The 22,430-nt window shown below is 50.7% G+C and overlaps 3 protein-coding genes across 6 annotated transcripts in view; 1 reads left to right on the top strand and 2 right to left on the bottom strand.

The window, feature by feature from the left end:
- The window catches only part of ARHGAP17 (Rho GTPase activating protein 17), a 41,647-nt gene extending 39,159 nt beyond the window's left edge, over positions 1-2,488 (top strand). For 2 of the 4 annotated variants that reach the window (XM_084296134.1, XM_084296130.1), the window contains one exon: positions 1,567-2,488. In XM_084296134.1, coding sequence (XP_084152260.1) covers positions 1,567-1,694 — 128 coding nt within the window. In that variant the 3' untranslated portion in view covers positions 1,695-2,488. The remainder of the gene's footprint in view (positions 1-1,566) is intronic. The other 2 variants (XM_084296133.1, XM_084296131.1) reach the window with 1 other exon arrangement.
- Positions 2,489-2,729: 241 nt separating this feature from the next.
- Positions 2,730-5,917, bottom strand: TEX47 (testis expressed 47; the record flags this gene model as incomplete). The annotated part of the gene is made up of 7 exons (XM_084296188.1): positions 2,730-2,767; positions 3,100-3,259; positions 3,375-3,576; positions 4,025-4,089; positions 4,481-4,584; positions 5,433-5,505; positions 5,720-5,917. 7 exons carry the CDS (start codon positions 5,915-5,917, stop codon positions 2,730-2,732), a joined length of 840 nt encoding a protein of 279 aa, XP_084152314.1.
- Positions 5,918-6,599: 682 nt separating this feature from the next.
- On the bottom strand, positions 6,600-17,741 carry SLC5A11 (solute carrier family 5 member 11; the record flags this gene model as incomplete). The annotated part of the gene is made up of 15 exons (XM_084296230.1): positions 6,600-6,817; positions 7,923-8,085; positions 9,304-9,519; positions 10,250-10,418; positions 10,895-11,045; positions 11,434-11,541; positions 11,636-11,771; positions 12,234-12,439; positions 12,865-12,945; positions 13,794-13,899; positions 15,214-15,318; positions 15,601-15,660; positions 15,993-16,097; positions 16,793-16,864; positions 17,610-17,741. The coding sequence occupies 15 exons, from the start codon at positions 17,739-17,741 to the stop codon at positions 6,600-6,602; spliced, it is 2,028 nt and encodes a 675-aa protein (XP_084152356.1).
- Between the last annotated feature and the right edge of the window lie 4,689 nt (positions 17,742-22,430).

The raw sequence follows: 22,430 nt of genomic DNA, 5'->3' as shown, positions 1-22,430 counted from the left end.
ATGAAAATGCAGCAGTACTGTAGGTAATGACAGAGATTAGGGTGCAGGATCTCTGCTCTTCGGGTTCTGTGCGCACCTCTTCTAGGGCCCAGCTCATTGTGGAACATTTTGAGTAAGAGACTGCAAGAATTTGGGAAATTGCGTAACAGCACTTTATTCTTCTATTTAATGGTGCTTCTAATAACAATAGTATAAGTGCCTAAAAAAATCTAAAATTAAAAACAAATCAACTAGCTTTGAAAGTACTTAACCTTTTTATCTGCTGTAGAAACAAGCATCATGGTTGGGATAAAGGGGAGCTGCTGATGTTAGGAAGTTTGGTTTCATGGATCAGGGTCTTAGTTTAAATATTGTAAATGTGAGGCTAAGTGAAAAGGTTTGGTTTTAAAGTAGTCACAGTAATTATTTTCTTCACTGCTATCAAAGGTCTACTGAAGATGTGTCTTCCTGTAGGTGCAACACAGCCTTGTTCACAGTCCTGCAAGCAGGGCACTGGTCTTCAGAATGAGAATGGGGCTGGGGAGCGAGAGGAGCCTTTTTTAAAGGGTCACCCTAGTGGATGGCATTTCACAATTCATGACAGTACCGGTGCTTTGTTCTGTGCCTTCTGGATTATTTTATTTACCACTTAAATTTTAATACAGGACTTGGGAGAAAATGTATGGCTCACACCTCACAGAAAGCATTAATCCTAGAACAATGTTTTTGTGAGTGTTCTAGCAGTGCACATTTGACTGTCCTGTGCAAGTCAAGTCAGTTGGTCAGGAAACAATCTGATACAGTTCCGGCTATTATATTAGCTGTGCCACTACAGAATCACTGCAAACTACAGGAGTGCCGGCCAGCCTCATGCAGTGGGCCTGAGAAAGAAGTAGGGGAGGCTGCACTCAGGACTTCAGTTTTCGATATGCTTTGGCCTCTTCCATGTCACTTAGCTCAAAAGTTTTCAACGTGAACATTTACAACGTAACTTCTGTGTTAAAGTTAAGACTCCAATGCTTAAGATACAATTCCAGTCTTTACAAGATTCCTGGTGATGTCACCTTAGTTTAAAAGCAAGATGTTTATTTGGATTTATTGATCTAAACAACTTGAACTGTTTAAATCAAAATTTTTGGCCTCCTTTTGGCACTGTACATGTACTCACCACTTCTACAAGTCGTAGAAGCTGTTTACTTGGATGATGGCCTGGGTGCCAAATTTTATGTTAAGTGGCAATCCTGTTTTGATATTACTGTCTGTAGTATACTATCACTCCTGTGGAGCTTTGAGGAATGTGATATTAAATCATTCTCGATTCCTTCCATTCTTCAGAAATAAGTGCTTTTCTTAATGTACTTAAAATGAAGGCATGCAGGAGAAGCAACCCAAAGATAACATTTTTAGTTTGGCTTAGCCTTTTTCTGTTGTTGTGTGCACATGCACACATGTTCCAGCCCTCTGTTAGCAGAGCCTCTGTTGATCTTTCCTTTCCCTTTTCTTTCTAAGGAAATGCACCAGAAATACACTGTTGAATGCGATGTCACTGTCCAGACTGTTAAATTTGCTGTTTCATTTTTTGTGCAGACTCTAATTCCAGTATTCAAGAACCACTTCAAAACGCTTCTTCAGAGCTTCTTACAGAGACAGCGAGCAAAGAACTGCACAACCATCTCGTGCTAGATGTTGACGATACGGAAAGCACTGCTCTATAGAGGAAACTCTTAAACTTTTTGTACTTTCCTGTCCTGGTGGGAAAACTAACAGACTTTCACAGTGAAAAAGCTTCTTCTGACAAAACGGCAAACCTGTGTAGAGTTCTGGCTTGTGAGTCACTGCAAAAGTGATTGAGCCACTCAGAGGAAGTTGAATGATCTGTGTCTCAACAATGGTTTTCAGAATCGTGGATAGAAGAAATTAATTAATGCAGAAACTTGCATAGGAAGCATAATTGCTGCTAATACAGCTGGTATTAGCAAATATTCCGAACGATTAAGAAGCAAAACAGTAGTTATTTAAAGCGCATGTATTATGGAAATAATCTTTTTAATGTCATGGTTAGACTTTTACTTCTAGTTCTTAAGACATTACAAGGAGATGCCTTGCAAGAGACATTCCCTCACTGATTTGCTGCAGATTCTTTTTAAAAACATGAACCAAAAAATGCCGGAGTGCTGGTGGTGACTGCTGGTTATCAGTTGCCTCATCAAAACTGTGGATGTATTCTAGTGCCTTGAAGGACTGTCATACTGTAGAAGGAAACTTACTGTATCTTTAATCATTTCATTGCTACTCCAAGATCAATACCTAATACTTATTTCATAGTTATTTGTATTAACCAAGCCTGCTTTTGTTTATGTGAAACTTGCAAGAGTTTTGAGGTAAAACTGTGGAAGTGTTTTTTTTTTTGCTTTCATTGAAAACGGTTGAATTCTGAAAGAACTTTGAACATCGGGTTTGATGCATCGGTTGGTGAACATTTATAAAAATTAAAGACCCTCTTTTGTCAGCCTGAGGCCTGTTTATTGGTGTGCACATGGAGCGCCCGTGGTTCGCGCTCCCTCGGAAGCAAAGTTCTGCCCTGGAGGCCGTGTGCTCCTCCTCAGGGCTCCGCAGCTAGCGGGGCGCTGCCTGCTCCGTGTGCTCCTCATTCACGGGCTGCAGAAGACACGGCCTGGGACTGAACGTGCCTCTTCCTTAACACATGGATCCCTCGGAACCGCCGGGAGAAGTGCTGGGCACAGCCCGGATCATGCAGAGAAGTGGGAGGGAATGGGCCAAACGGCTTCTGGGGAGGGGAGGTGGGGCAGAGAAGGAAATCAGTCCCTGAGGGTAACGCTCCCGTCACTAATGAAGGTAACTGCGCTCCCCAGGGGATGCACGGCCCTTGCTGACAAGCCCCACGCGTTTTGGCTGTGCTCTCCTTGACACCACACCAGAAAGCCCGGCTGCCCCCACCCTCTGCTCAGGTGTACCTTGGGAGGGAAGGTGCCTGCTGGGAGCGGGTCACGGCTCCAGCCCTGCAATGAGCTCTTCTATCTCTAAGTTCAGTGTCATGAGCCAGAACTGTAGCCATGTAACTAAATGGGATGCTCATCCCTAAAACCACGCGCAGTGTACCTGAATCCAGGGCAAGTTGTAATGGATTTAAATACATTCTCAGGAAGTCTCCTGGGCTTGTACATTCTTTGGCTCTGCACAAACGGCTAATTGTCTCTGCTGGGATCTGCAGGTTGGGTACAAGAGTGTACGGACTGTCGGTCTCGTCCTCACTGTCGTCCTTGGGAACAAGCATCGTGTGTCAGGGCCAGTGGCACAGGGGATGGCAGGTTGCTGCCATTGCTGTGGGGGGGCAACCAGGGACGTTTCTTACAGCTTGAGTACCTTGAGCTTACCTCAGCAGGCTTTGGTGTGCAGGCTGCCACTCTGAACAGGAGATTAAGACACTCTGTGACTGTCCCTTCTGCAGGCTGTGACTCTGTTGTGTCTTCTAGATGTGTCACAGGAGATGTCACCACTGTCACATACCAGTCTGGGAACTGTCTGGTGGGGATGTTATGTGCTACCACTGCAACTTTAATGTCCTGAAGCAAAGCACTGAGTGGAAAGAGTGAAATCCATCCTTAGAGCAGCGAGGATTTTTTATCAGAACATATTGAAGCTTCATAAGCCACATGACAACATGGCATCTGCAGGCCTAATGCTACCCTCGAGCACTGCACACCTGGGGCGTGCAGCACCCCTCCCACCCCAGGCCGTCCACCTTGCAGATCCTCCAGCAAAAGCTGTTTCCAGTTGCACCCTAACAACTGGGCAAGGGTCTCAAGCAGACTGGTTGGATGGGAGGGTAAAAAATGAGCAGAAGAGCAGTAGGGATTTAGTAAACAAATGCAGGAGTGGGATGGTGGTACTGTACTCCACAGGTACACAAATGGTTACTACAAAGGGGATGTAACCTTAGCTAATGTTCAGTTTTACCTTAAAGGGAGCATTCTACCATTTCTGTTACAATTTTCTTTCGGAGAAGCTGATGGAAACCACTTACCTGGGACCTTGATCTTGGAGAGAAGCTAGATCTCGGATGACGAGATGTATTGTGCTGCTGCAAGACTGCAGAGGAATGGGTAGAGTTTTTATGGAATTGCATATTACAAAATAATTTGTGAATACAAAAATAACTTGTCAGCTTCCCCTCCTGTAAATGAGCTTTCTCTTTTAGTCCCAGGCATTGAAAGCAATGCACATTCTTATTACATTTGATGGAACATGTCATCCTTTCTGTCAAATTACCATTCTGGGGCAGTTATCAGAAGTATGAGCTGGAGCAAGTTCCAGAGGTAAGCTTTGGAAACCACCACACCATTATTCAGGTCTTAGTTCTTTAGGCCAGTGTATGGAGGAAGAGGTGGTTGTGCATCTGTAGTTGCTGGATTTTGGAAGCCACATTTGTACAAAGATGAACTGAGGTTGTTGGATCCCACCAGGAATTTCTTTAACTTACCTCCACTACATGAAGAACATAGCTTGAACAGACAAGCAGCAGACCTGAGACTGGTTCTCTTGAGTTGTATTGTGAGGCGTATTCAAACAATCCTCTGTAATAACCTTGTTTCAAAAGAAAAACTGGCAGTTTGTCAAACTGCTTACAGTGATAGTTCCAGCAGCATGTGCTATTTGTTCCATTCTGTGCACTCTCTGCTGCCACAGACAGCAGATTTACAAATTACGTTTTTAGTATTCAGAAGAAATGTTAAAGTATCATTAACATGGGATTCCCTTCTTCACGTATGCAGTGACACAATCCGTGTTAACTCCTAAAACCATCCCAGATCCTGCACCGCTTCGTGCAGCTGAAGCCTACAATTTCCATCAGCATTTGTTTACTCGACAGATGAAGTTACATCTTGGCTGCTGTAAGTGCACCACGTGAAGGCCTCAAATGTGGAGCACTTCAGTAGTTTTGTAGGCAGAGTTGGATCGGATTCTTGCCTGTGTTTGGCATTGGCACAGACTCATACAATTTTAAGTACCTGTCTTAATGTATCTCACTCACCAGAAAAAAAAATAATCTACTTTAAGATGGCTGAGAAAGTCATGCGTAAAAGTTGTTTGTAAAAAATGTATCATACTGTAAAAATAAAGTCTCACTCTCCCTCGGGGTTTCTAATAGTCCTGTCTTATTTCCTGAGGAAGGATTCCTAAGCGGTAATTCTCTTTATATGCTCTAACAAAAATGGTGTTTTCTCGTTTCATGCGCTATGACAAGGCCTGTCCACATCCCCGCTCCGTGCTGCCCACTGTGTCACTCTGAGGACACGGTATTTGCTCCAACTCGGCAGCAGTTCTGCTGCACCGTACGGCGGCACCGTGCCCTGGGGCACGTCCCGAGCGAAGAGAAATAAACGAGAGTGGGGAAGGGGCACTCGCTGCGTGCCCAGGCCCCCATCACGCACCTGCCACCTCCTGCTCCGCCGCCGCCTCGCCCAGCCGGGCCGTCACCAGCAGCCGGTGCAGGGGGACCCGGGCCTGCGCCGAGACGGGCGTGGTCAGGGCGTGGTCGGGGAGGGGCCAGGGTGGGGCAGGAGGGGGCGTGGCTGGGGCTGAGCAGGGCGGGGTCAGGGTGGGGGCAGGGCGTGCCCGGGGTGGGGCGGGATGGGCGCGGGGGGCTGGGCGTGGCGGGATGGGGCGTGGTCATAGCAGGGTGTGGTCCCTCTCGCCCCGCCCCCGGCCCCGCCCCCACCTGCTGCTGGCCGTGCCGCTGCAGCTGCCGCAGCCCCAGGAGGTTCTGGCGCTCCGGGGCCGGGGGCTCCGCCGAGTCCCACTGGGCCGCCGCCAGGACTGCGCCGCGGGGCAAGGGCCGGGGCCCCTCAGCGGCCGGCGGGGCCGGTTCTGGACCCGTGCTGGGGCCGGTCCCGGCCGGGAGCAGCTCGCTCTCCATAACGCCGGTCTCAGCAGCCGGAGGCCCGGCCGGCGCAGCTCACGAGCAGCAGGTGGAGGCCGAGGCACGGCACCGCCCGGCCGCGTTTCCCCCTCCGGGTTGAGGCCGCTCCCGGGGCCGCGTTCGTTCTCCCGGCCCCGCGGTTGAACGCCGCCCGCTCGCGCCCAGCCCCTCCCGGCAGCCGCCGCTCAGCGCCCGGCCGTGTCCGTGCCCCCCCGTGGGCGCCCCCTCGGGGCCGGGAGCGGGGCCGGGGGTGGGGGGGGGGGGTTGCGGACGATGCGACCCCCCCCGAGCTGCGGGCAGAGGGCGCCGAGGGCAAAGCGCGTGCGGCGAAGGCGGTCGCGGATGCGTAAAGAGGAGCAGAATCCAGATTTCCCGAATTCTAGGTAGTGCTTTACCACACAGAGCGTCATTAAATACTTGAAAGAACCAAAGCTCCCGCCCAGCTGCCTGCCGGAGCTCTTCGGGCTCATCAGGGGTCCAGTTCGGGTCTGGCTGGGACGATGCCGAGTGCTCAGCACCTTCCAGCTCCTTGCGAGAAATAAGCTGTTAGGGAGGAGGGTCTGTCTTCTTAAATAAGATTTAGAAAGCATTATGAATTACATTAACCCTCTGCTAATTATTATCATTATTTACACCAGTTAAAATTAGTTGATCTCATCTGGAATCAAATGGCTGACTGCTATGCGAAGTAGGCCCAGAGGAAGATCCCAGCACACACAGTTATTAGCAAGTTGACGTTCAGGACATGTTTCACCAGCGGTTTCTCCTCCAAGGAAGCCATGGGAAGCTCGGGTTTAGTCGGCGCCGCGTTCTCAGAGTTTTCTGGTCTGCGCTCCATCCCGCAGAGCCACAGAAAGGTCTTCATCAGCTTCGAGTTCCTTTTGGTGTCAGTCGTGCCTACAAAGCCAGTAAATAGCAAGGTATAAATCTCACTTACAAACCAAATCCCAGGGATGTATCAGTATGGTGCTGTACAAAGGGTGTGATGCAAAAATGCATCCTCGCTCTTTAACTGAGTACACTGGCTACACTGAAGTGTGGGAAACCCTTCAAGGAACATCTGTTTGGGGCTGCAGGATCAATTTCATTCTTCCCTGGAGGTCTGAGCTCAAGTTCTGCTGCTCCCAGCATTCTAGGAAACCGTAACAGGAGAGCACACCTGAAAGCTCGGCTGTAACTGCTTGGTGCCCATCAGCTTCCTCCTGCACGTGCATGCTCTAGTCCGTTTAGGGTTACGCCACATTACACGTGTGCAAAATGATTTCTCCCAGCTTTGTTGTCGATTAGGACATACGTGACAAAATGCCAGGAAGACTGTGCTCATACACAACAAAAGTGAGATTTCCCAGCATTTAACTTACTCATTAACTAATTGATCTTTTCAATAGCTTTTTATAGATCAGAGGAATACTCAGCAAAAGCTGCAGAGCTGCACAAACAGTGTCCCAAGCCTGGCAATAACAAGTGATGATAATCATTGCTGGAAAGTGCAGAATGAGTTGCTATGCATGTTTATACCTAATACCGACAAGTACAAGTTTTAAAAAATGTAAATCCTCCTTCACTGATCTGTCAAGAACTCCGCCCAGGGCTCTGGGTTCTCCCTGCTGCTAGAGTCGATCAGAAAACATCACTGAAAAACAGAAATGGAATTTCATGAAAATAATTGTGGTTTTCCTCCACCCTCCCCTTTTTCAATCAGTTCTCCTTGCAGCAGGTGCAAATAGCGCTAATCCTTAGTGCAGGACAGTGGGCAGGGCTTCCTGTATCCCATCCAGCTCCTTCTTGATCTCAAGCATATGTAATGCCATCAAGAGATGGAAAAGAAACTAAAACTAAACATTTGCTCAGGTAAAACTGTCAGGTAAAAACCTTTTAGCATACCCTGAAGATACAAAAATCCAAAGGAAGTAGTTTTAACTTTTCTTGTCTTCAGAGCCTTTACATAACGCGTAGGGTTGTTAATTGTGGATATTACTGAATATGGTGTTGGAGCACTTACATTTATTATCATTTGAACTATTTTCAGAGGCAATGCTTATATCAATCTGGAGAGTGGGACGCTCAGCTTCACACACTCCTTTTGCAGCATCAGGAGAAGTGCTGACTGCTAGGTCTTTCTTGACTGGTAGATCCCCGCGTGTGAACCAGGTAAGCCGACTTATCTGATGGCATGAAGAGTGGTGTTAAAGAAAACTGCTTTCATGGTTGTTTAAAGGACTACCTTAGCAGTACAGCAGCCTGGAGAGAGAGTACTTTAAGGGGTCAAAATCTGTTCTCCTGCTCTGCTGGAGCAGGTGAACATCTAAGCGCTCAGCTGCTAACGACAGAAGCGATGGCTACCATTGGCATGCTGGTTTTAGTTTTGTCTGGAACATGATAGCTCTCTGACGGATCACATTCTTCACTTTCTGTTACTGAACAGGAGACATTTCTGCATGGGACCGTCACTGGATGCAGACTGAGAGCAGGCCAGCGAAGGGAGCAAAAGAATGGAAACTGCAGCCAGTGAGAAACGATTCAAAGAACTGGGGTTGTTTAGAGAAGCCAAGACAGGTGGGAGACACGATAATTTTCTTCAAATATGTAAAAGATTCATTAAAGAGGAATTTTCTCAGTATCAATGACAGGGCAGACAGGAAAGGATGAGCACAACGTGAAGCTAGAAAGATTCAGGTTGGAGATGAGGAAAAACTTCTACTGAGAAAGGCAGGTAAGCTCTCGGAACTGATCAGGCACCTCCTTGGGCATTTTCCCTCTCTGGGGACTTTGAGAGTAAGTTTGCCAGGGGTTTTTCAGAAATGTAGCGGGTTAGTTCTGTCTTGAAGCAAGAGGATGTATTGGCTGTATGATTTCTGAAGGTCCCTTCTAGTCCTCCTTTCTGCTATTTACGTTTTTCTGTAGCCTCAGTTTATCTATTAAAAATAGTCAAACTGGCACAAACCTGTTCCAGAGGAAGTGTGCTCTCTGCCCTTGATTTCTCTTTTCTGCGAGTAAAAATGGTTCCTCACTAAATTAGTAAGAGAGTTGATAAAGATGACCCAGAAGCTGGAATTTCTTGGAAAATAGAGGGAAAAAGCTAATTTGTCATGGATTAAACACACGTTTGAATTTAAGAACAGCTCTTTAACACCTACTGTTGACCAGTTTCCAGGATGGGACTCTGGATTTACGGGACCAAAACCTTAAATAGCAAGGCAGCAGAGTGCTGGAGCAAAGGAGGGATTGCTGTTACAAGTTATTGCGAGTGTTTTCACAGACACGGAATGAATGGAAACTTCCATTTCCATGTTATTTATCTCCATCTTATTCCCATGGAAGTAACTTGGGGCATCCTGGAAACCATTTAAGAACAATGAAAGAAATCTGAGGGGTTGACGCACCATTTCTTCCGAGGGGGGTTCTGTGAGCATGCTCACGACCAGCACGGTGAGCGTGGAGATGGCAGCCAGGACCATGGAGAAGTAGAGGTAGTGCATGTACCTCACCACGCCCGGCCTGAGGTCCTGCTCCCCGCACTGGGGCTCCGGGTAGACGAAGTCCAGCACCAGTCGGATGACGCCCAGCAGCAACCCGATCACCAGGCCCCAGAACGCGCCCTAGGAAATTAGGGATATCCTTTACTGGAGCAGGAAGCATGAATCCACCCAGGACCCAGGGCTGTACCCATGTTTGCAGGCTATAAGCTGGCCATAAGCTTTCTCCTTGCAGGTTTTTTGGCAGGCTTCCCTCGCCTCCCTTTTCTGCTCCTGCTGTTCATCTAGGTGTGCCGGTGCTGGTACAGTAGCCTGGAGCCCCTGCTGCATGGGGACGAGTGGGTCGTGCATTTTGGTATGGAGAGGAGGTGTAATGTCTTATGCCGAAATACTCTGAAGGGAAATATTCGTCATCCAAACATCCTAATGGTTGCCTTAACTGTGGGTGCTTACAACTGTTCTCCACCTAAGCAAAAGCCAGTTTGGGAAGGCTTTGCCCTGTACCCAGCACCAGTCTTTGCAGAGGAGCTGGAGGCTTTGGATTCCCGCTGCCATTCGGCTTCTTAAGTCCCCGGGCTCCTGATGCAGATCATAGGAGAGCATCTAGTAAATGGCTAGTGAGGCCCTAACACCCTGCAACCAAGTGCCACAGTCATCTCACTACTTCTGAAATGCCAGTGGAGCCTTTGAAAACCAGCAGGAATTACTGGCCCAGGCTGATGGCTCTGCAGAGGTCTGGGTGCCTTCCTTCTGCTAAGCACTAGAGGAGGAGGCAGGACTGCAGCCTGGGGCTGTGCTCTGAGCCTCTGTCTGGCCACAGAGGTGACTGCACTGAGCACAGGGGAGTTGTTACCTTTTCATTCGCTCTTTTCCAGAAGCAACCCAGTATGAACACCATTGCCACAGGGGGCTGCAGGTAGGAGCTGATGGACTGGATGTAAATGAAGAGCTGCCCGCCCTGGCCAGCCTGGACCAGTGGGATCCACAGGATGGAGATCACAATGAGCAGCAGCACAAAGACCCTGTGCAAGAAGATGTCATTACTGGTAGCTCAGACTGTTCTTTTCCACTTGCTCAGCTTGCTGGGCTCCTGCTGAGATCTGCAACCACCAGGCCTGTGCTGTAGCCCCCTGTGCAGAGCGGGGCTCTCAGCCCATCCTCACCTGTAGTGGATCCCTTGCACCCGCCCTGCCCAGGCTTCCCCAGACACCCTCTCCAGCTGCTTCATCTATGTCTCTGCATGTCTTTGTGCTATGGCATCTTGGGTTTGCTCCCGTAGTTTGGTTTGACCTGAGCAAGCTCCTTCTCCCCAAACATCTAACAATGCAGAGTAGCTGTAATGAAAAGTGGTCTGAAATACATGGGTTGTATTCTTTGTTTTTGTTTTTTTTCCCAGTTTGAAGTGGAGAAATTGATACTGGAGACACTAAATCTCCAGAGGGGCAGCAGGGTTGTGTCAAAAGGTCTCTTGAAGGCTCAGAACATTCGTGCCCCGTACCTGCCAACGATCATGAGTTCCCACTCAGAACAACGAGGCCGGAATTGTTTCCAGAGGTCCATGGTGAAAATGGTGCTGGCGCTATTGAAGATGGAAGTCAAGGAGGACATAAGCGCTGCTATCATCACTGACATCATCAGGCCCCGGAGTCCTGGAAAGAGAAGCGTGGCCTCCCTGAGGACTCCCAAATAACCTCAGCTGCAGGATGACCTTGAATTCTTTGAACTACAACAGACTTCTAAAAGTATTTTTAGCCCCAATTTTAAAATGGCTAGCGGCAGGGAGGGTTTAGCAGTTGCTTCTCATTGTTAAACATCTATTTATCTTTTACCTGAATTTGTAAGAATTAGACCTCTAAACACTGGACTATCACCCATCTCTCCTGTTGCATGCTGTCCCTTGCTGCTGTTTCATCAAGCACAATGTAACCCCCACTGAAATTATAGTCACAGGGCATTTTCCTCTCTGGACTTTTCTCACAGATGCCTTTCGGCTGGTGCCCAGCCCACTGGTGCCAGCACAGCTGCCGGGTTCCTCACCTACAGGCAGAAGTTCTATGACCAGCTTAGGGTAAGCGATATCAGAACAGCCAGATGGGTTGCCACAGATTTTTCGACAAATTTCCGGGTCTGCGCAAGCCACCAGATCTGAAATAAGCAAAGGGGAGTGAGAAGCAGCTCCACAGAGCAGTCACCGTCATCAGTGACGGCAGAGGGAGCAGATCTCTCCTGCAGCACTTACCTGGGAAGAGAACCCGGCTGATCATGCCCGGCATTACCATCATAAAGAGGGGCAAAATTTTCAAGTAGGAGGTCATCAGGGAGCCTCCCTTGGCGTGAGAGAGGTTTTTAGCAGCAAGGGACCTCTGAACGATGACCTAAAAATTAAGAAATGCGTTTGGTCTGCTGCTCAGCAGCACTCGTCTCAGGGTAGGACAGAGCCTGAAATGAGCAAAATGAGTTAGAAAAATGCTGCAGAAACATCAGAAGGTTGCCCAGGGCTTCACTCCTGCTGGCCCTGATGTTGTCACTCGGGGTGACTGTGGTCAGAGCCCTGCAAGGCTGAGAGAAGTAAAAGGCTGAAGTTCAAAAAAACCTTTACAGACTGAGATTAACACCCTCCACACACACATTTCCCTCCTTTTTACATTAAAGGTATTCACAAAGCTTAGTTGTGCATGTCCAGTTTGGCAGGTTGAGGATTGAGAGCATCAGCTTTTACTGCATTCCCGTAAGAAATAAACAGCCCAGGCTATGCTGCAAACCTTAGGTTTGTCATCAGATTTAAACAACTGAGAACATGTTCATGAAACCAGCCAAAGGAATAAGCAGTAACCCACCTGATCTGTACACCAGTACCAGAGGGACGGGATGGTCATTCCCACCAAAACCCCCGGCCAGGGAAGGTCGGAGTTAACAGGGTCCCGGAAAATGTGAAAAGCATCTTCCCTTGGCAAGCCGCAGCTGCTGTTTTCCTTGCGGATGCTGGGAATGGCATCAAAGTATTTTGTCTGCAAGCCTCCAAGACCGCCAACTTCAACAAAGCCTAAAAGAGGTCACAAGAAGCAGTTATCATCTTCTGTGCTCCATACTCTACAGTTTGCTGAGGGTGATCCTCCACAGGTATTCTTTAAAGTCAGAAGCCAGTAACTTTAACACTGGGCTGGGGACAGAATCACGCTGTAAACCTCCTGGCTAGAGAAGATGCTTGCTCATCTCTTACACTACCTCAGAACATTTTTCTTTAGGTATTTTTCATGGAGTACTTGTGCACTTTTACCACATAAAGAACTACTGTAAGATCACTTGTCTAAGTTCATATTTCAGCAGGAAAATACATAGAAAGCACTTCTCAGAACATCAATTAAGAAATCAGCTGTAATGACCCAGCGTGTCTGACCCAGCGTGTTTGTGCCATGTGTTAAAGATTCTGCCGCAGTTTCAGCAACACGACCCCAGGGCAACACTCACTGAAGACCATGAGAGTCACGGCGCCGATCAGCATGATGAGGGTTTGCAGCGCGTCTGTGTATATCACCGCGGCCAGGCCACCTGAGAGAAGAGAGGAGCAGCGAGCGGTGGGAAACGGGGGCTGCTCTGGGCCGGAGCCCCCTCACCTCGGCAGCGTTTTGGGAGCAGGGCAACCCCAGAGCCCTGCCGGGCGCGCTGTCACCAGCTGCCAGGTGCTTTGCCCAAGGCAGGCAGGTCAGCCCTTCCCCTGCACGGCACTTTGGCTGAAACTTCTCATGTTTTGAATCGTGATGAATCACCATTTTGGCACTAAAAAGCCAAAGTCCAGTATAAGTGCTTCTACGGGAACTAGGTGGAAAAGCTCCAAGACAAAGCCCAAGCTGAATAAGGAGGAGGAAAAAAAGCAGGCGTGGGGGGGATCGTTACGAGCAACGTCACAGGGTGAGCAGTGAGAAAGGAGCAACCTTTATTTGTTTGGGATTTGCTGCTTCGTGCATGGCTTTGTTCCATTTGGCCACTCTTAAGCCCCAGAAGGGCACCCGAGACTGACAATGTTTTCCGCATTACACAGCTCACTGTTATGTTAGGCCCTCATACCTCCAAAAAGCCCAGAGGAAAAACCATACAGGGCAAATGCCATGAGCATAACTTCCCCGTAAGGAGAACCTGGTGTACATCCCTATCTGGCATGGCCTTGCAAGGGGTGTTCATTTACCCTGATCTCATAATTCTCTTTTAACAGGTGAGTTACCGATTGCTAGCTTTGCAGCTCCCCATGCTCATGGCAAAACCAGACAGTATGGGAAGTGCAGGACTCCTACCATATGCGTGAGGATGCTTTGTGCGGTGCATGAACGCACTCAGCTCACTAAGCAGGACCCGTGGTGCTGCAAAACGTCAGCATTGGGATCTGAAACTCAGCCCCGTACCTGCAACAGTGTAGACAGCGGTGATTGCCAGCAGGCCCACAACAGCAATGTAGAGGTCCCAGTGCAAGGCCTGCTGAATGAAGAGGGCCCCAGCGTACATATCAACCTAGGGAACAAAGCGGTCAGTGCAGCTGCTGGAGGTGATACCGAGCCCCTCTAGGCTGGCCGAGACAGGGAGTGGGAGCGCTCAGCCAGCTCAGCTGCATCTTTCCCCTTCTCTGCACATCCCTCTGCAGCCCCAGCTCCTGTGCATGGGACCAAGCTCAAATGTTAAAATGAGTTTAGGATCACTGTTTGTTGTGGGGGGATGCAGTGTGAGCTACCCCAGGAGGAGCCTGCACAGCTCCTGCATGCAGGTGCCCGGGTGGGCTGAGCTGACCCCTTCCTGCTGCGGAGGAGGCAGCGAGGGGGCTGGGGAGAGCCATGGGGGCAGGAACCGAACCCCCCAGGTGCTGTGCTCCCCGGTGTCTGCTGCCAGTCCCAGTGCCCTGGGCTGTTCAGTGACTTCCTCGTTGCTGCCAGGGCCCAGCCCGTGGGTGAGGGCAGTGTCCTTGGGGTGCGGTGGCCCAGCAGCCACCTTGCTCAGCAGCTACATGGAAACGCTGCCTTTTAGGACGGGCAAACCGCAGACCATAGAGTGACAGATGTATAAAAGGATCTGAACAATCCCTTTTCTCTATCAGGCATCATACCAGCAGAAATATGCACCGAAGGGGCAGATTTTTCTAAGGGAGCACCGGAGCCTGGCCCCTGGGTGCCCACAGGAACCCCGCAATGCATCGCCCCCCAGGGCTGCAGGCAGCGTGTGCCAGGCAGCTCGGCCCCCCAGACCCTGCCTGCATGGGAAAAACACCCAGAGGGACTCTGCTTCTCTGCTTTCACCAGTTCACGCACTGCTGCCCTGTTAATAAACAGCCTGCAGGGTGTTGCGCAAGGGTTGGTTCAGTTATTCATTCAAGGCACTGCATCAAACAGGAGCAATAAGGCACTGAACTCTTTTCACCTGAATGCATACCGACTCCTACACTTATTCATCCTGCGCAGAGCGGTGTTTGGTGTCTGAGCAGGAAATGAACGTGCAAAGGGAAACTGGGCAAGCAAGCCAGACGTACAAAATCTAACACCAAGTGCGTCCATCAGGTTAACTTTTCAATGGATTACTGCTCAGGACATTGACATGTAGTTTCCCCCTTACTGTAGCAAGCATTCAAATCCCTCCCAGGAAAAAAAAAATATATATATATATATTCTTTTTGTGTAGCTTCTTGAAACAACTATAGACCCCCTGAGGTATTTTGAAAACACTCCCTTTTCTGATACTACAGGGAAGGGGCAGTCACGGCCTCTCTCGGTCCTGCTGATCAGCACACGTTTCCGAAGTGAGTTGAGCTCAGCCTCCTTTCATTTTTTTCCTACTTACTGATATTTTGGTGAAGATGTAGATGAACAAGTAGAGAATCGCCAGGAACACCTGAATTCTTTTGCCTCCAAAGCGCTTCTGCAGGTACTCTGGCATGGTAGTGACCTGTGCGGGAGAAACACGGAGTGAGACACGGGAGCCCCCAGCTCTGTGGGAGATGTCAGCTCTCCCTTACTGCCGGCAGCCCAAGCACTGTGCCCAGGCAGCAGCTCCTGCCCGGCCCTTGGCCCATCACACACCGGGTCCCAGGGGCATCGGATGCTCTGCAGCTGCCTCGCTGCTGTCAGGAGCAACGCAGCTGCAGCAGGGAATGGCCAAGCCCAGGAGCCAAGCAGGTGGTGTGAATCCCCCAAAGTCATTGATGGACACAACTTCCCATTTACTTACTCCTGCCGCTATGTAAATTGGAAGGAAGAGCCAGGCCAGCACCAAAACACAAAACATCCCCTGCAAAACAAATGGAAAGGAAGTTCAAGGATGCTGGTCAAGGCTGTGATCAAGTGGGGGGAGCGCGCACACCCAGGGGAATTGGGGACTTCTCATGGGCCTCAGGCCACCAGCAGCTGGAGGTGACTCTGAGCTCCTGCAGTGGGACTCTGAGCTTTGGGAGCTGCTCTGCCCTTGTGTGACAGTTCCCTGGGGCTCAGGCCTTCAGGGGACCTGCCCTTAAAGCACAGAGGCAACTGGAGGGCTGCTGTGCCATGCCGTGCCGTGCTGTGCTGTGCCATGCCATGCCATGCCATGCTGTGCCATGCAGTACCGTGCTGTGCCACACTCACGTTCCACTCGTAGGCTGTCGCAGCAATTCCTGAGGCAGCTCCTGACCCAGCCAGGCCGATGAAGTGCCCGCTCCCAACGTTGCTAGCAAACAGGGATGCGCCCACCTGGGGAGAGAGGCAGGAGGTCAGGCGCGGTGCCCTCGGCTGGGCCTGGTGGTGCACAGGGAGGGAGTGGGGCAGCTCCCTGTCGCAGCGCACAGGCTGGGCGGTGATGCCATTCCTGCATGCCCTGCTGTGGGATGTGAATCCTTTTCACCCTCTGCCTCCTTCTTTTGCCTATGTGCTCAGTGGCCCTGGCACCTTTCTCCAGCTCCTTTCACCACTTGGGGGCAAATTTAGGGGCATCCTGCTTCCAAACGGGTGCCCAGTCTCATGCAGGATCAGGGCAGAAGGCAGAGGGCACACCAGGAATGTCGAGCTCCCAGGTCCCTGTATTAGCACCTACTGACTCAGCAGCCCAGCCCAAATGAAGCTCCCCACCTAGCAGAGAGCAACACGGAGCTGTGACCACAACAGGGACCACCCCGTTACTGCCAGAGGTCTCCAGACAAGCCCTGAGGAAGCAGACGGGCTTGGCCAGCCGGGGGTGGCTGCCGTGGGTGCCCAGGGCTGGGGCGGGTGCCCTGCAGCAGCTCCTCTTCCTTGAACATGGAAAAACAACAGAATTGCAACTGGGTCTTTGCAAACCATGGAAGTTACCTTTTTCTTTCTGCGTGGAGAAATACATTCTGCTTGGACAAAATTGCTTTTTAGTCTCACTGTAACTTAGGGGCAGGCAGTATGATGACAAAGGTACTTACAGGCCACCAAACCATCTGTCCCCCGGCTAGAAAGTAGCCTTTCACGGTGCTGCGCTGCGTCTTCCACATGGACTGGGAAAGCAGAAAAGCAGAACAAAGGCTCAGCATTCACTGCTGCTCAGAACAGCACCGAGCACGTGGCCGGTTCCCCGGTGGGAGTGTGTCCTGTCATCACTCCAGATCCACAAGGAAGTCAAAAATTTTGGACAAGAGCTGCGGACATCCCTAGTTATCAGGCTCAGCCAGGAGAAATGCGAGGCACCGCATGCGTTGCTCACTGACTCTTGTTCTTCAGAGATTTCAGAGGTTTTCATGTGGTATCACGAGTTACGCACTGCGTGTGAAGGCAGCAACCATTCATCTCTGCCTTGTGACAGCCAGATTGTGCTTCTGCTATTATAAAAGTCATGCCAGAAGGATGCCTTAATTGTATATAAATATTATTTTTAATTTAAGGGATCTGCTGTCAGAACCTCGCTGCCGACAAGCACAGATGATTTATAGGACAGCAATTCCTTCCCAGATAAGCAAAACGTTGTTAGTAGTAATACTTGGTACTTGCACAACCTCTTCCTTACAAGTGTTCTCACAACCTTTGCAAACACTGGAGCTGAAGAGCTCTCCTGCAGCGCAGGTAGGGCACTTCCTCGGGCTGAAGTGAGGGTAAGGACCTGTAAACTGCATCCTTCCACTTGTGCAGTTGAATTCAGTGAAGTGTGGCTTGATTCAAGCCAAACTAGAATAATTTGAGTCCCAAACAGCCACATTTTTCAGTATAACAGGGCACATACAAAAACTGTTAACGGTGTCTGCTTACCCAGAGCCCAACAGCCAGGACAAACACAAAGTACAGCACGAGGACCGCGATGTCTATGGAGTCCAGCGTCTTCTGGGGGAACACGTCCCACTGGGGAGTCACGGATGCTGGGGTGCTGCTGGTGGTCTCCATGGCTTCTGGTGCGGGCGGGCACGTCTTTGTCCTGATGCATATATCTGTCCAAAAAAGGGTCGGGTGGTTAGGGGCAGGTGCAGGGTGGGGGCAGCACCAGGGGGGTGCCGGCTGCTTCCTGGGGTGGTCAGCGCTGGCCGGGCTGTGGGGGTTGTGGGGCTGCTGGTGCCGGAGCTGTGGAGGTGGCTCCTGTGCCTGGTGCTCGTCCCCACTCACTGATCCCTCTGGTCTGTGATGTGCCAGATGCTGCCAGGGTCAGGGCTCTTGGCGTGGCTGAGTTTTTACCCAGCAGAGAAATGGGCACATTACAGAGAAGTCACTAGCTGAACAGAAAAAATCCAGGCAAGGAGGCTCATTGGGAACCAGTGTCGTTCCTCTTCCTTTCCTCCTCCTCCTCCTCTCATCCAGCCTCTACCTTGCTATGAAAGCAGAACAGGAGGCGAATGGCAGCACCAGCAGTGGCGCAGAAAGTGAGCCTCTGGCTTTGGTGGTCACGCAGGATCCCTGTGGCCCAGCACCCTGCCCTGCTCACCCTCCCCTGAGGATATACAGGATTTGCTTCCTCTTACCCTGCTGAGACGAGGAGACGTCCCCTGGGCAGGGCAGACCCTGCACCCCTGCGGCACCGTCACCACCAGGACACCGGGCGCCTGCTCGTCCTCCTCCTCCCCATGCCTGCAGAGCTGCCCAGCTCCTTTGGCCACTCTTGCACTCGTAAGGTGACACTTCCAAGCTCCCCCCACCAAAAAGCTGGAAAAGGTGGGGCAAAGGGAGGCGGTGTGCCCTGCCCTGATGTCCACGCAGAGGGAACAGTGTGGGTGCTGTGCTGCAGTGCTGCTGGGGCAGGTGAGAGGGGCGGCCGGACAAGTTCTGCCCCCGAGCGCAGCGCTCAGCGAGCACGGACAGAGGCATCCGCCCCATCCCTTGGTCCTGGGTTTCACAACCTCCTCTGGCCTCACCTCTTTGTGAGCATGCAATCGCTGCTTTGAGCAGCAGCCGAGAGCTGCCCTTAACTCACCCATTGCCTGAAGAGCCGGCTGGATGCAGCCAGCTGCTCCTGGCGTCGTGGCACTGCCGTGTGCTCCCTGCCCAGGTGTGTGAAGGGAACAGATACACAAAAGCTCACCCGGTGTCCCTACGCAGTGAGGCAATGTTGCCAGTGCACCGGTGATGGAGCTGCAGCAATTTCACAGCTGGGCAGCACTGAAAAGCTCAGGCTCTGCCCTGTGCCACTGCAAACTCATCCCCAGCACAGTCTGTATGGATGAGGACCTTGGGGCTCATGCATTTATGGCAGTAAGGGATGAAGCATTTTGGGGATGGCAGGCGAGGCCCTGCAGTCCCATCATCCACAGCCGGCAGGTTATATCCTGAGACATCAGCATCCTACAGCTCACGTGCCAAAGGCAGTCCAGAGCCGCGCTGTGGTCGGCTGAGAGCAGTGCCAGTGCTGGGCTGAGAGCAGGACCCCGCAGAGCCCTTCCTGTGCCCTGCAAAGCACCCGGGTCCCACTGAATCCCCTCGGGCAGTGGCCTTGCAGGGAGGCAGAGCACAGCCCATCAGACGGTCAGTGGTGCCCTACATCTTTAAGAGGCAAGGTATTTTGGCTTTTGCTGCACTTTCACTGGCATGCTCAACCTCTAATTTGGAAAAGAGAAACACAGTTTGGTGCGCCAGCCTCAGGAAGCTGCTAACCCCTCTAACACCTCCCACTTTCTCTTTTGCAGCTCTGATATTGCCATTTCTTTTCACTTCCCGTAGCAGGGCCAGGTGCAGTAGTGCAGCCAGCACCACGAGCTACCTGCGCTCAGTCTGGCACAGGACAGGGCGCACGGACACCTCTGAGCCTTTTCCTCTGCAAGGTGTGCAGCGCTGGGGCAGAGCCCTGCAGGCATTTGTCATGCCTGTCAATGAGGAAGGGACATGCAGGACATGCTCGGGTGAATTCCCAGCACCAGGGTGTGTCTGTAGGTCCCGTTTAAAGCCATGCAGGGTCCCTGACCCAGCGGTGAGCTGCAGGGCAAATGCAGTGAGCTCAGCTGCTCTGATTTCTCATTCTAACCCTGCCCAGGCCCAGTGGAAATTTTGCCTGTTTTGTGCATTCAGGTCACAGCTCGGTCTCCCTCGGTTCCTGGCACAAGCGGCAGCGCTTTCCCCGCCAGAGATTGTGAGGAAGGAACATCCGTGGCATAGAAATGCAGCCGCTGAAGCCAGCCTTTATCAATGGTCCCAGGGAGACGCAGCCCACGTGGGTGTCGAGGCACCGCCTGGACTCTATCACTCTAAATGCCGCTGTAACGGGATTTTTTAAACCTTTTCCAAGCTCTATCCACCTTCTAAAGACACCACCGCTCGTCGGGAAGAGAGTCAGCCCCGAAGCCGCCCCAAAGCCGCCCAGCACCCAGAGCTCCCCGGCACGAGGCAGAAGCCGAACGGGAACTTACTGCGCTCAGCTGGGTCTCATTCTGTTCCCTCGCGCTAGGCACCACCAAGCCTCTGCCAACTGACAGGCAGCTTAAATATTGCCAGAGAATCGGGATTTGCCAGCAGAGCTGTTAGCAGTGTCACAAGGAATGAGGAGGAATATTTATAGTCAAAGTTAAACTAATTGCCCGAAGTTACTCTTTCGGTCTCTCGCGGCTCTGGCAAGAAGTGCCTTATTTCCACTATCAGGGCTCACGGGTCAAATTCCAGAGTGCCATCCCCTGAAGCAATCTGCGGCTAAGGAAGGGACACGTAACAATAAGAAAGTCAGTGCTGGTGTCCTCGCAGGCTGCCATCCCAAGACACAGGAGGGAGCCCGCAGCTAGTCCTGGGTCTAAGTTAAACAATAATAAACTCGAGCACCCCAAAGCTGGGGGAACCAGAAGCTAAGTAGGGAAAACGTGTCTGTAAGAGTGTCTGTATTTTAGCTCATTGTTTCCCTCTCAGCTCACACGCTGATGGACATAACTAAAGGGCTTTGAAACCTGTGACTGGAGATGCTTGAATTTGGTCTGCTAGAATGTGGAAACTCCAGATTTTCCTGAATTGTGCTACAACAATGCAGATCCTCAGAGGCTTCAACCTGAGCATCCAGGTGCCTTGAGCTACTTCCAGCCCATGCAACTTTTTTATGACTTCTAGCTCTTCCACTCTGAAGCTGAGACTTCTGTTTGTTTTTATGGCAGCTCTCACTGCCCCTGGAAAAAAAATCACAACTCACAGCAAAAAAAAAATCACAACTCCCAGCACTTCAGGCTGGATGCTTAGAGGAAATGTTCAGCCATGTTCCAGCGTGGCTTGGAGATGTCAGCCTGGAATTATTTTATCCCAGCCAGCCCACCAACAGGAGCTGTGAGCACATCCTCACCACGACTTTCCTAAGCTGCTCGTTCTCTTTTTGATTTATTTATTTTTTTTCCATTTCTTGCAGGAAAGGGTGAAAACCCTTAAATATTCCCAAGCATGAAATGCAACCTGAGATTTCCGTGCTGGCAGTTTTACTGCCTGTGGATGGAGCCAGCCCCACGGAGGAGCCTGGTCCCAGAGCAGGGCGGCTCCAGGAGTTACTGCTCCCTTCCCAAGGCCACGCTCTCCCGTGAGGACAATGCCACGGTCAAGGCTGACTTCAGTTCTGCTAAGGATGAGCTAGACAAGGCTGAGAGGAGAGCTTCCAGCCACTGCGTTCATTCTGGGGGAAAATGGACCAAGTGTTTGATGTTATCAAGAAGGAACAAGACAACAAGTGCGTGGCTGGATGCAGCCAGGGTCCAGGTGCAGTGTGGAGGCTGCAGGGCTGCAGTCTCCGGCGGTTCGCAGCCCTGTGTGGGCAGCCAGGAGAGACAAAGGAACGCCAGGAGGCTGTGGGCACCTGGCGTGCACATCCCCTAGCTCTGCTCAGAGCCATTTTACAGTTGCTTGTGCCATGGCCTCCAGGGAGGAGCTGCTGCTGGAGCAGGCTGCTGTAAACAAGCTAAACTACAACCAGGAAATCTGATAGGAGACCAGCTATCTATCTGCGGGTAGGGTAAAGGGAGATAAATTGCTGCAGGGACATAAACTTGTCCTCAGCCAAGAATTCCTTTACAGAGGAAAACAATTCACTGGCTCATAGGCACACTAACTACTTTCTTCTGAAGGCTGCAGAAAAAATCCATACTATTTTAAGAATTTGCTGCTCATATTCATCGTGCTAGATTTTATGTGGCTCACAAACTGCTCTCTTCTGAAGTGTGGAGTTGTTTTCCTCAGGCCAGCAAGGTCAGATGCAGCAGCCCTTTTCTTGGAGGTACAGGGCCCGACACTGTGGTGTGCAGTCACAGGAGAGCCAAATGCAGAATTCCTCACACCTTCATCTATCTGCACCTGCGGTACCAAGCGATTTTTAACAGACTGTAGAGGCACGTGCAGTCAGGAGGCAGAAGGCAGTAGCTTTATTTTGGGAATAGCACATAGGCATTGGGTAGAGACTGAATTGTGAATATACATAGTCCCATTATCAAATAATATAGCTGTATCTCAGAAGTTCTGGTTCTTTGAAAATATTCACATAAAAATACCAAAGGGATCGGAGTTCTAACTATTCTGGAAAGTTACAACATGTAGCAAAATCTATGTACAGCACTTTCATATTTTTAATGACAGTTTCAAAATAAACTCCAGAAATTTAAATGTTTAACATAATTATTAAAAAAAAAAAAAAAATGA

The sequence above is a fragment of the Netta rufina genome, assembly GCF_964035555.1.
Source record: "Netta rufina genome assembly, chromosome: 15".
NCBI classification, from domain to species: domain Eukaryota; kingdom Metazoa; phylum Chordata; class Aves; order Anseriformes; family Anatidae; genus Netta; species Netta rufina.
This window is presented reverse-complemented; position numbering and strand designations above follow the sequence as displayed.